The sequence below is a fragment of the Capra hircus genome, chromosome 8 (genome assembly GCF_001704415.2).
Source record: "Capra hircus breed San Clemente chromosome 8, ASM170441v1, whole genome shotgun sequence".
Lineage (NCBI taxonomy): Eukaryota > Metazoa > Chordata > Mammalia > Artiodactyla > Bovidae > Capra > Capra hircus.
In genome coordinates this window covers 95320916-95334710 of record NC_030815.1, presented here as the reverse complement: position 1 = coordinate 95334710, position 13795 = coordinate 95320916, and the positions used below count along the sequence as shown (strand labels likewise).

Here is a 13795-nt window from a genome sequence, read left to right as displayed (position 1 = left end):
AGTGAATTGAATTTACCAATCAAAAGACAAAGCAGCTGGATGAATTAAACAAGACCCAACTATATGTGCTCCAGAAGACTTAGCTCAACTGTAAAGACAAATGTAGGCTTCAGGTGAAGGAATGAAAGATGATACTTCAGAAACAGCAGCCAAAAGAAAAACAAGTGTAGCCATACTCATATCAGACAAAACAGACTTCAAGTCAAAAAATTTAACAAGACAAAGATGGATAGTATTTGATGATGAAGATGACAATGCATCAAGAAGACATTAGCAGATTAATATTATATATGCACCTAACATAGGAACACCAAAATATATAAAGCAATTAACAGACCTAAAGGGAGAAACTGATAGCAACACAATAATAGTAAGGGACTCTAATACACCACTTACATCACTGGATAGATCCTCTAGACAGAAAGTCAATAAGGAAACAGCAGCCTTAAATGAAACATTAAATCAGATAGATTTGATAGATTTGCATAGAGCAGTGCATCCAAACACAGCAGAATTCATATTCTTCTCAACTGCATGCAGAATTTTCTCAGGGATAGACCATATGTTGGGACACAAGTCTCAGTAAATTTAAGAAGGCTGAAATCAGATCAAGAATCTTTTTCAATCATAATGGTATAAAACTAGAAATCAACTACCAGAAGAAAATGGACTGAGTCACAAATATGTGGAGACTAAACAACAAGTTATTTAACAACTATGGGTCAATGAAGAAATCAAAGGAGAAATCAAAAACTACCTAAAGATAAATGAAAATAAATATGCAATACACCAAAATCTATGGGATGATACAGAAGTGGTACTAAGAATGAGGTTTATAGCACTAAAGGCCTACTTCAAGGAACAAGAAAAATCTCAAATATACAATCTAATCTTACACCAAAAGAAACTTGAAAAAGAACATGAAGTAGAAAGAAGGAAATAATAAAGATCAGAATGGAAACAAAACAGACACTCAAAAGACAATAGAAAAGATCAAACTAAGAGCTGTTTCTTTGAAAAGATAGGCAAAGCAGACAAAGTAGGAAGGAAAAATGAGTAAAGGAGATCAACTGTATGGTGACAGATACAAAATATATTTTTTTAACTAAAAAAAATTTTTTTGGCTATCCTGCACAGCTGGTAAGCTCTTAGTTCCCCCACCAGGGATTGAACTCAGGCCCCAGCAGTGGAAGCACAGAGTCCTAACCACTGAACCACCGGGAATTCCCTAAAGTAAACTTTTGATGGTGAGCATACAGCTGTAGAATCACAATGTACACATGAAACTTGTGTGTTATAAACCAAAATTACTTCAATTAAAGATAAAGTTTTTAAAAAGTTAAACATAAGCTTTCCATATGACCTAATAATTCTACTATCTACCCGAGAGAAATGAAAAAATATCTCCACACAAAGTAAACATGTTCATAGCAGCTTTATTCATAACTTAGTCAAATAATCAAAAGTTGGAAATAATCCAAGATCCATTAACAGGTAATTCAGTTCAGTTCAGTCACACAGTCGTGTCTGACTCTTTGCGAACCCATGGACTGCAGCATGCCAGGCATCCCTGTCCATCACCAACTCCTGGAGTTTACTCAAACTCAGGTCCATTGAGTCAATGATGCCATCCAACCATTTCACCCTCTATCATCCCCTTCTCCTCCCACCTTCCATCTTTCCCAGCATCAGGGTCTTTCCAAATGAGTCAGCTCTTCACATCAGGTGGCCAGGAGTTTCAGCTTCAGCATCAGTCCTTTCAATGAACATTCAAGACTGATTTCCTTTAGGATGGACCACTGATCTCCTTGCTGTCCAAGGGACTCTCAAGAGTCTTCTCCAACACCACAGTTCAAAAGCATCAATTCTTCTGCGCTCAGCTTTCTTCACAGTCCAACTCTCATATTCATACATGACTACTGGAAAAATCATAGCCTTGACTAGACGGACCTTTGTTGGCAAAGTAATGTCTCTGCTTTTTAATTTGCTGTCTAGGTTGGTCATAACTTTTCTTCCAAAGAGTAAGTGTCTTTTAATTTCATGGCTGCAGTCACCATCTGCAGTGATTTTGGAGCCCAAAAAAATAAAGTCTGTCATTGTTTCCACTGTTTCCCCATCTATTTGCCATGAAGTATGGGACCAGATGCCCTGATCTTAGTTTTCTGAATGTTGAGTTTTAAGCCAATTTTTTTACTCTCCTTAGATAAACAACTTGTGGAATACAATGCTACTTTGCAATAAAAAGGAATATGCAACAACATGGGTAAATCTCAAAAACCTTCTGCTGAGCAAAAGAAGCCAGACACCAAAGATGCATACTGTATGATTTCATCATCGGTGGTGGTTGGGATTTACTTGAGTAGAGCACAAGCAACTATTCAAGTAATGGAAACATTCCATATCTTGGTTATGGTGGTGGTTACAAAGGTATACAAATTTACTGAAACTCTAGAATGAGTGTATTTTATTATGCAAATTATACTACAGTAAAGTTGATTTTTTTTTTATTTTTAAAGGAGCTCATTCCTAAGTTTTTTGTAAATTATTCTTTGCTAAAACATTTTTTAAGAGATCCTGATAAAGCTGGGCTCTGTACTGTATACCTTGCAAGACTCATATAGGTTACAACCAGAAATGGAGTAAACTAGTAAATTACTAATTTACAAGGTACATAAATCTCCAACTTCGTCAGATAGTGCCAAACTGCTCTCCCAGGTTGTTTTTGTTTCGACTCTAAATCTCTTTAAAGTAGTTCATACTCTTTATCTTTACTTCCTCTTATTCACCTAGTCTATTAAAAATATTTTTCTATTCTCTAACGGTCCATTCAAACTACTTTTACCAAGGTTACCAAATACCTCTTAATTTCAAAATTCAACAGCCTCTTTTCAGTTTTAATCATTCTTGACCACTCCAGTCTCCTTTTGCTTTATTTCACAATTACACTATTTCACATGATGTCTTACACAGAGAAACCAAAAGATACTTCATGCTTCTGAAACTTTTCTCAAGTTGTCTCTGGTGGGAGAAAGTAAACTTGGCCAAAATAACCAAGTGAAGTGAAAGTTGCTCAGTTGTCTCCAACTCTTTGCAACCCCACAAATATACAGTCCATGGAATTCTCCAGACCAGAATACTGGAGTAGGTAGCCTTCCCCTGGAAGATCCTCCAGGGGATCTTCCCAACCCACGGATCAAACCCAGGTCTCCTGCATTGCAGGCGGATTCTTTACCAGCTGAGCCACAATGGAAGCCCAAGAATACTGGAGTGGGTAGCCTACCCCTTCTCCAGCAGATCTTCCCAATCCAGGAATTGAACCGGGGTCTCCTGCATTGAAAAGGATTCTTTACCAACTGAGCTATCAGGGAATCCCAATAGCCAAATATATCCCAATATACAAATATCCCAATAGCCAAAATAAATCAAAGGCAAGCCAAATATATCATTTTTTATCTTAAAAATATATGTGAATTTTGAATTCTGTAATATATTCATATTCAACTTTAAAACACTTAAAATAAATTAACATTGAGACTAATCAATGATACATAATATATCATATTTATAGTATGACTGTACATAATGTCAAAATATATCCCCTGGGTTATGTATAATTTCTAGTCTGAGAAACATAAATGACTTACTCAAAATTGTGAAGCCTAGATTTTAACATATGTCTGTCTAGTTCCAAAGCCCATGTGCCTTCCCCATACCAAGAGTCTCAGTTGGCACAAGTTTCTTTCCTCTGAGACTTGAGTTTTAACAATCATAAAGGACTTTTGAAAGTGGGAAAAGTAGAACTAAGCCCTCCTTGAAAGAAACTGGGACCCCCCCCTCCCCGCAACGAGGAAAGAACATTCAAAGAATGTTCAGCTTGTTTGAGCTAGGGAAGAAAGGAAAGGAGGATAAAAAGGAGGGAGGGAAAGAACTGAAGAAAGAAAAAACAAGAGGAGAAGAAAGGATAAATTAAACATACTTCTCTCTGAAAGGAAAAAAATTAATAGATGGGACAGGGAAAATGTAACTACGTATCTGAAACATAACAAACAAGTATATATGTCAATAAAGGTAGACTCCCTATGCCTTCACAATAAAGAATACATTTACTTTTCACACATACAAATAATTACAAAATCTCATCAATAACAGAATAAAAATGAAGTCTCAACAAATATCAAACAATAACATACAGTTATATAATAACCACATATACTGTCCACAATGCAGTTCTAAGAGAAATCATTCTCTAAAAAGGTTTTTTTGGGGAGGACTTCCCCACTGGTCCAACGCTTAAGACTTCACTTACATGAAATATTAGAATAGACAAATTTATAGGCATAAAGCAGATCACTGGTTGCCTACAGTTGAGCGGAATGAAGAAAAACATGAAGGGAATGCTAATGGGTATGAGGTTTATTTTGGGTGATAAAAACGTTCTAATATCGATTGTGGTAACAGCAGCACATCTCTATGCTAAAAACCACTGAACTGAACACTTTAAATGTATGAATTGTATAGTGTGTAAAATATACTTCAGTAAAGCTATTACCAAAAAAAAACCAGCTCAAAATTTAATGACCGGAAGAAAAGGACACATATGAAGAGATTTTGCCTTAGACATCCGAAGTACAACCACCACAGATCACCTCTACTGCAGAGAATACTGGGGAAAAAAATTATCTCTACAGTGATTTGGTTCTTTCTAAGGTATAAACTTATATAACATATTCTGTTTTCCTTCTAAGCATCTCATAGGTATGTTTTTAGCCAAAAATATCTAGGCTGACAGAGTTTTCTGTAAGATTTCTCTAGGCCTAAATAATACTTTAAAAATCAACTGTATATCACTGAACAATATATAATAACTTTAAGAATAATAATTAGAATTAGTCTCCTCATAAAGCTGCAAGTAAAATGCGTAAGATGTGTCAGACATAGTCACAGAATAAGACATGTAATCTCCAATCCTATCAACAATCAGTACAATGAAGATGAGGAAATCAGGGTTCAGGGATATTAAGTAACTTGCCTATTCAGTGATTAAACAAAGCTAGGATTTGAATTTAAGACTGCCTGTCTCTAAAACCTATGATATCATACTATTTCCTATCTTAAAGAAGGGATAAAACATCCAATCAGGCAATAGTAATTAGAGAGATTAACCACAAATATGTACTAATATAAAAATATTAAAAGTTTAAAAGAACTTTAGAGAACATCTACGCTAAGTACCTCATTTTACAAATAACACAATACTTTGCAGTCTCTGATTAGCCTTGGCTATTTCCGCTACTCTCTAGCCTCCAACGTATTACAAAGTCAAAGGGTTAGTCAGTCATGTCTGACTCCTTGTGACCCCATGGACTGTAGCCTGCCAGGCTCCACTATCCATGGAGTTCTCAAGGCAAGAATACTGGAGTGGGTTGCCATTCCCTTCTCTAGGGGGTCTTTCTGACCCAGTAATCAAACCTGGGTCTCCTGCATTGTAGGCAGATGTATTAAAAAGGCTATCTGCAAATCCTTCATGATAGCATCAGCATAAATCAAATGAGGAATCATAGAAGAGCTATGTTTCACTAAGTCATGGATGTGCTGAATAAACTCCCCAAAACTGATATTGACTATCATACAAAGTAATTATTTCTGTTACTTGCCTTATACAGAATTCTGGTTACACAAAATCTATAATACTGATTTGTTGCTACTTTTAACACCTACCTTCGTGGCCACAAGAAACACAGTAAAGAGGAACATAAGATTATGCTTTGATATTGCCAAATGCTTGGTTTGCTGGAATGTGAAGATAACTGATCCCAGCAGGGTTACCTTGGCAGGGCTGAAAATAAAACACATTTTAACTCAGTAAGTATTAAGCATGATTTATCTCTATATTTCTCAGAGTATTCTCAAATTATTAATTAAATGAGTTATTAATAGATATAACACAAAAATGAATTCTATAAACTTTTAGAAACGCTGAGTTATATGAAGTTAAACATCCTTCTTCTCAGCAGAAAGTATCAGATTTTAGAATGTTCATACATACTGTGACTTTCTGATAAAGACAGTGCTTTTCTATATGCAATATTTCTAAATTGGCCATATAACATTGTTTCAAAAGGATTCAAAAGTCCCACGTTCTATAGCATGATTTGAGAAAAGCATATTAATTCTGAAAAATCTTACAGTGCTAACCAAGCTCCTTGGGTGGGATGGGGAAAGGAAAAGAGTCTTGATTTGTAGCAGTTCCTCATTTTCCATGGTGTAAATACCTTGTGGTATTCGCAGGCAATTTGATCCAGGACCCCCCACAAATACCAAACTCACTGATGCTCAAGTCCCTTATATAAACTAATATAGTTGCATATAATCTATGCACATCCTCCCACAAACTGTAAATAATCTCCAGAATATTTATAATACCAACATAATGTAAACACCATGTAAACAGCTGTAAATACAATATAAATACTATGTAAACAGCTCTCAGCATATGAAAAATTCAGTTTGCTTTCAGAAACTTTCTGGAATTTTTAAAAAATATTTTTGGTCCATAGCTGGTTAATACACAAAGGCAGAAACCTTGGATATACAGGGCCAACTGTACTCCCACAGCCCACTTCAGGCTGCTGTGCATAATCACTCTCATAAAACAGCATGAGCCAGCACCAGCATATTACTTAGCTAACTCCGGTACAAAACATTAGCATTAGCCAATATCTTTAAAATTTAAAGTCTATAATAAGATATTAATCTACAAATAAGAAGTACTATTTTCATGTCATATATTTGCCACACACTTAAAGTATATCTCAGTAACATCATTTTCTAGCTATTTATGCTTACAACTAGAAAAAGACAAATAATAAACTCTCAGAAAGCCATACTGCAAAATATGACAAATGTAAAAGTCCCTATAAGCAACTCTGTGAAAAATAAGTTCCTTCTTTAATTAGTACAAACTAAGGATGAGTTCAAAACAGAATTAGGCTGGGGTAACAGGATTTGGGTCTTGCTTACCAATAACAGGGCAGCGTTCCTGTTTTAGGACAGTGGTCCACAAGCTTTTTGACTGTGCGTCTCTAATGGTAAAAGTGTTTAAGACACTCCTTAATATATATCAATTATTTTATAATTATGTACATATACAATTATATCATAAAATGTACACCAAACTGACTTTTTTAAAAGGATGAGATTTAAAAATTGTCTTAATGTCATTTTGCTACTCTGTTTCTAATAGCTCAGTTTCTGTAACAGTGTGTCTCATCAAAGGCATCTCAGCATACACACAGTATATTTTGGATTGTGTTCTCTTAAAGCATAAATTCACAAGCAATGAATCGGTGGAGCAAGGATTGTGTAAACAATAAATTGGAGCAGGTGGTTGAAGCAGCATTAGGATTTAGAAGACAGTGAGATTGGTTAGGAAGATCAGAATGCATTCAGAAAATTCTTACGCTTATTAATTTCCTGTGAATCTAGTAAATAGCTATCTGCTTCCAAAACACAACAGTGGAACAGGCAAAGGATAACAGCTATACACACTGCCATTCCAGAAGGGGGAAAATGTAAAGAATAAAGTGATCACAGACCTATGCAATTTCAAAATTCAGCAGGTCAAATTCCATTAGATTTCAAGGCCCAGGACTAACTCTCCGTGGCTTAAGGGGGTGCATCCTCTGAGTTTGCAGCTCTAATCTCTGCACTCATGACTCTGGCTTATTCACCTCTGACTCCAGCCTATGGGTCTAGCCTCGGTTTCTAAGACCATGATTCCCACCTTAAAGCCATACTTCCTTTTCCCTGAATGGCAGCATATGCCTACAGCTAAGAAGTTTTATCATTCTGTTAACCACAGAATTTTTAGAGTCTGAATTCTTTTATTTCATCTTATCTCTGTCCTTTTCAGTCCAACCTGAAGTGATTCTGTCGATATAACATCTTCAAAAATCTTTTGGGCTTCCTATGTGTGACACATGGAGAAGGCAATGGCAAGCCACTCCAGTGTTCTTGCCTGGAGAATCTCAGGGACGGGGGAGCATGGTGGGCTGCCGTCTATGAGTCCGCACAGAGTCAGACACGCCTGAAGCGACTTAGCAGCAGCAGCAGCAGCAGCATGTGTGACACGTGGGCTTCCCAGGTGGTAGCGTTGGTAAAGAATCTGCCTGCCACTGCAGGAGGCACAAGAGACACAGGTTCAATCCCTGTGTCAGGAAGATCCCTTGGAGTAGGAAATGGCAACCCACTCCAGTATTCTTGCTGGGGAAATCCCATGGACAGAAAAGCCTGGCAGGCTACAATCCATGGAGTCACAAAGAGTCAGACACAACTCAGTGACTAAACAACACATATATATATATGTATTCATATATTTATGACCAAATACTTTTGCATAGTGGAGAAAGCCTTTATGGTCTTAGAGAATATGTATGTTAGAATAAACAGAATGTTGGTAGAAACAAGAACATTAGAGGCACCAGTGAGGTCTCAGAAGGAAATGAGGAACATGATACTGGAAACTGAAAGAAAGGTAGTTATATGTGCTACAGTTTTGTGGTAAGCAGTGAACTTGGATATTTAGTTGAGATTTGGAAGCAAACTGCTGATGGTTTGAGTTGGTTTCTTCTTGCTTCTTACAATGAAGTGTGAGAGGAAAGCTTTGAATTGAGGAAATAACTGCTAAACAAAAAAAACAAGACTTGATGATTTGGGAAATTATCAGCCTATCCAGTCTGTAAAAAATTACAAAATTAGGAGAGTTATTCTTAGGAAGAGCTAGCTGTGAAGAGAAAGTTAAGGACGTGGCTGGGCAACTTTTGTTAGTGTTAAGAGATTAGGTGTATAATTCATGGATCCATTCAGCTCTCACAGCAGAAGCCAGGAATAAAAATGAGATTATCCAGGAAAGGTCTATGGAGGATCATCTTGACTAACGGCATGGATCCCGTGTCATATTTGTGTGCGTGCGTGCACAGTTGCCCAGTCATGTCCAACTCTTTGTGATCCCATGGACTGTATACATAAATACACACATGGCCTTCCCTGGTGGCTCAGTGGTAAAAGAATCCACCTGCCAATGCAGGAGACACGGGTTCGATCCCTCGTTAGGAAGATCCCCTGGAGAAGGGAATGGCAACCCACTCCACTATTCTTGCCTGGGGAATTCCATGGGCAGAGAAGCCTGGCGGGCTACTGTCTATGGGAGTAGCAAAAGAGTCAGACACGACTGACCAGCTAACACTTCCACTTTCTCACACACACACACACACAGAACTACTATTTTCCAAGTTTCACACATACACATACATGCATACACAAAATACCATAATGGACCCCATGATTTCACTTGACAAACTATTAACCACTCAATCATTCACATAGCATTTAATGACTATCTACTATGTGGTAGGTGCTCCAGATATAAAATCCATCAAAAGAGAAAATCCCTGTACTTGGCCACTGGTATTCTTTGAAGCATGAGGGGAAGCCAAGGGGAGAGAAAAACAAACATAATGGATAAGTAAATTATAAAATATGATAAATGTTGGGTAGGGGGGAATAGAGGGAAGTGTTTCAATTTTAAGTAAGGTAGTCCTCATTGAGAAGTTAAGCTCTGAAAAACTACTTTGAGCAAAGTAGATAAGGGAGCTAGCCACCTAAGGAAAAAGATTCTAGACAGAGAGAGAAGTTAGTTTTAAAACAGACAACACCTGGCTTGTTCAAGGATACAGTGCAGTGAGCAAGGGAGAGAACAGTGAGAGCTGAAGTCAAAGCAAATTGGGTGTGGTGGAGACACGTATCTTAGGGAGTCTCAGAAGCCAGTTGGGCGGACACTACAAGGTTTTAAACACAGGAGAATCACAACTTGATTTCAGTTTTACAGCCTTGAGAAATGTTTCACGGAAGAAATTTCAAGGCATATACTCAAAATGAGAAAAATGTCCCCTTTCACTAATGTCTTATTTATAACTTATTTATGTATTTATCAATCAAAGCTTCCTTTGTTCCATTTCTAAACTACCTCATTCAAGCTTTAAGGGATACATTCTAAGTTAAACATCTGACATCTACTGGTTCATTCAAACACATACTTCATCATTCATACTACTTCTCAACCCTCATTTTTAATCCATTCTAATGAGTTTATTTTATATTAAGTCTTCCTCACCTTGCTTATTATGGCCACCAAAGCCTAAGTCTTTCCTTACTGAATTGTGCAAATGGTAACTATATTTCTTTATTTCATTTTCAGTTGCATCAGCAATACATTTGTGACTTATTTGATTGGGTCAATGTCTGTAGAGAAATCTAACAATTAGATTCTCCTAGATGGGTGCAAAAGGTAGTTTGAACTGTACAAGCACAGAATGGGTTATTTCCTCTTTTTCTTATTTTTTGTATGTAGTTACTCAACTCTCATTTTTAAACTAACAGAGCTTTATGATAATGTATTGACTATTCACATAAGTTTGACATTTTACCACCAGAACTATGAATAATTTGGAATCTGGGTAATGATGTAGCCATTAATGAAAATGCCAAAAGCCTGCCACTGATTCCAGAGAAGTCTGCTCCTGTTCTCAGTTCATAAATACACTCTCTTCCCACAATTCTATAACAATCCAAGAGCTTTTGCTTGGTTTTATTTTCTAAGAGGAGGAACCCACAGAAAAAGTAATCAATATTTATTTTTAAAGCTACATTTAAGACAGTAGACTTTCTGGAAAAAAAAAAAAATAGGTTTCCTGGTTTTCTCCCAATTATCATTTTATTTGTCTTTCTGTTTGTTTCATTCATGTTTAGAGTCCAAAATGTTTTAAAAATAAATTTGGTAAAATCTAAAGATAAAAGACCACATCTCAGTATAGTCTATGCAAACTCACTAGGACATCTTCAGCCATTCCTCAGCTTCTGGTTTCCAACATCCTTTTACCAGCTGCTCAAAATTCGTGATAATGCTACCACCTGCACCTAAAAAGACCAAGATAAGATAGGAATGTGTTAGTTGTTTAGTCATGGCAAACTCTTTGCGAGCCCATGGACTACAGCCCACTAGTTTCCTCTGTCAGTGGACTTCTCCAGGAAAGGATACTAGAGTGGGTAGCCATTCCCTTTTCCAGGGGATCTTCCCGAGCCAGGAATCCAACCCAGGTCTCCTGCACTGCAGACTGATACTTTACCGTCTGAGCCACCGAAACAAGAATACTTAACCAAATATTCTTGAGAAAATATATGAAATGAAGCCATAATTCTCTCCTGACTTAAAATTCCAAGCTATAATTCTTAGGAGGAAGAACAATGTTGCTTTCTACATTTATGGTACTGAGACAACTGCAGTTCTTTCATGGCAGCTGTTTATTGTACTACAATTAAGGTTAAAACTAGGGTCTCAGACAGAGATGTAACTTGAGGTTTGTTTCTGACCTGAAAAAATAAACTCCTCTGCTTTATCATTTCCTTCCCTGATTTCAGTTTTAGGTGCATAACTGTAACAACAGATTGAAAATTTAATTTCAACTTACAAAAGAACAATAAAGGTAGGTAATACAGAGTGAACATAAACCCATAGTCAATCACATTTACTAGTTCAGAGTATGCAAGATGGAAAAAAAATCCAGAAAAAACAAAGAGCAAAATTTCTTTAATTAGGTAAACAACATAATTTCTTATGTAAACTTGCTTTATTTATGATGACAACTACACCTTAATTAACTATGAATCTCTCTGATTACAGCTATTAATCAAACCAATAATAAATATTGTATATTTTAAGACAATCAGCTGTAAAATAATGGCTGATGACTAGTAATAGTTAAGAGTGTCAGTTTTGGATTAAATTAACCAGTCAACAGAAACAATGCTTTCATCTTCCAAAGAAGTCTCTGTTATTAAAGTATGTGGTCCCCATTAATGTAACTAAAGAACTATTCAGTATTTGTAGTATACCAATAACAGGATATTTATGAACACATGTTGTTAATATTACCTCGGGCCCATCCAATAGCTATCATGACTATCCAGCCATTTTTGTAATAGCTATTAGCATGTGTGACTCCACCTACTATTTTCCAAGTTCTGGTCACTTCCTTCATTCCCGCAGCCAACAGTTGAACAGGTAGGAATGAGTATCCCTGGGAAATTAGGTCATATGGGCAAAAAAATGCAATATACCTGAAATTAAAATTTAAATATTTTAATATGACTGTATCAGAACAAAAAAATCTAGCATTTATCAGCAATAACAATCTGACAAAACACAACAAATGGAATTATCCAAACAAACATGGAATTTGACTGCAAGAAGACCAAAGATAATCTGAATCAAGTCAGTTATTTTTTTGGCTGCTCCATGAGGCATGTGGGATCTTATTTCCCCAACCAGGGAACAATCCATGCTCCCTGCAGGAAAGCACAAATTGTTAACCACTGGACTGCCAGAGAAGTTCCAAATTGCATTTTTTAAATCACATGAAGCACATAAAAAAAAACTGTCAAAAAGTTATAATGAAAGAGGAATATAAATTTTGTACTTCTGAGTACTCTATATATGCAGTAAGTTCCTAACCTGTGTCTGTACTACTCTAGAAGCTAAGTACTGAATGCACCAACAATATAAAGCAAGTGTATAACCACCCTTATGGCAGAAAGCGAAGAAAAACTAAAGAGCCTCTTGATGAAAGTGAAAGAGGAGACTGAAAAAGTTGGCTTAAAGCTCAACATTCAGAAAACGAAGATCATGACATCTGGTCCCATCACTTCATGGGAAATAGATGGGGAAACAGTGGAAACAGTGAGAGGCTTTATTTTTATGGGCTCCAAAATCACTGCAGATGGTGACTGCAGCCATGAAATTAAAAGACGCTTGCTCCTTGGAAGAAAAGTTATGACCAACCTAGATAGCATATCAGAAAGCAGAGACATTACTTTGCCAACAAAGGTCCGTCTAGTCAAGGCTTTGGTGTTTCCAGTAGTCATGTATGGATGTGAGAGTTGGACTGTGAAGAAAGCTGAGCGCTGAAGAATTGATGCTTTTGAACTATGGTGCTGGAGAAGACTCTTGAGAGTCCCTTGGACTGCAAGGAGATCCAACCAGTCCATTCTGAAGGAGATCAGCCCTGGGATTTCTTTGGAAGGAATGATGCTAAAGCTGAAACTCCAGTACTTTGGCCACCTCATGCGAAGAGTTGACTTATTGAAAAAGACTCTGATGCTGGGAGGGATTGGGGGCAGGAGGAGAAGGGGATGACAGAGGATGAGATGGTTGGATGGCATCACTGACTCAATGGACATGAGTTTGAGTAGACTCCGGGAGTTGGTGATGGACAGGGAGGCCTGGCATGGGGCAGTCCATGGGGTCACAGAGTCAGACATGACTGAGTAACTGAACTTGAATTTGCTAATCACTTCCGCTTTTGGGTTTCTCTAGATAGAAAGTGAAAGGCACTCAGTTGTGTCCGACTCTTAGTGACTCCATGGACTATACAGTCCATGGAATCCTTCAGGCCAGAATACTGGAGTGGGCAGCCTATCCCTTCTCCAGGGGATCTTCCCAACCCAGGGATTGAATCCAGGTCTCCCACATTGCAGGTGGATTCTTTACTAGCTGAGCCACAAGGGAAGCCCTCTCTAGGTAGAGTGTCTTTCGAATTTGAAACGAGCCTTTGGTAACTGAGCAAGGAGCAGCATTTCAACCCCACTTACATCTTTACCTGTGCCCCTTTGTGTATAAACTGCAACCTATTCAGAGAAAGGTCATAGCTCTCAACGAGACAGATTCATTCATGTTAAGGGA

General features: G+C 37.3%; 1 protein-coding gene across 1 annotated transcript in view; it reads right to left on the bottom strand.

Annotated features, from left to right (window-relative positions):
* TMEM38B (transmembrane protein 38B) overlaps window positions 1–13795 on the bottom strand; it is a 66001-nt gene that overhangs the window by 14471 nt on the left and 37735 nt on the right. The window contains exons 3-5 of the mRNA XM_018052554.1: window positions 11990–12174; window positions 10887–10974; window positions 5719–5836 (exon numbers count right to left, since the gene is read on the bottom strand). Of these exons, the coding sequence (XP_017908043.1) occupies window positions 5719–5836; window positions 10887–10974; window positions 11990–12174 (391 nt within the window). The remainder of the gene's footprint in view (window positions 1–5718; window positions 5837–10886; window positions 10975–11989; window positions 12175–13795) is intronic.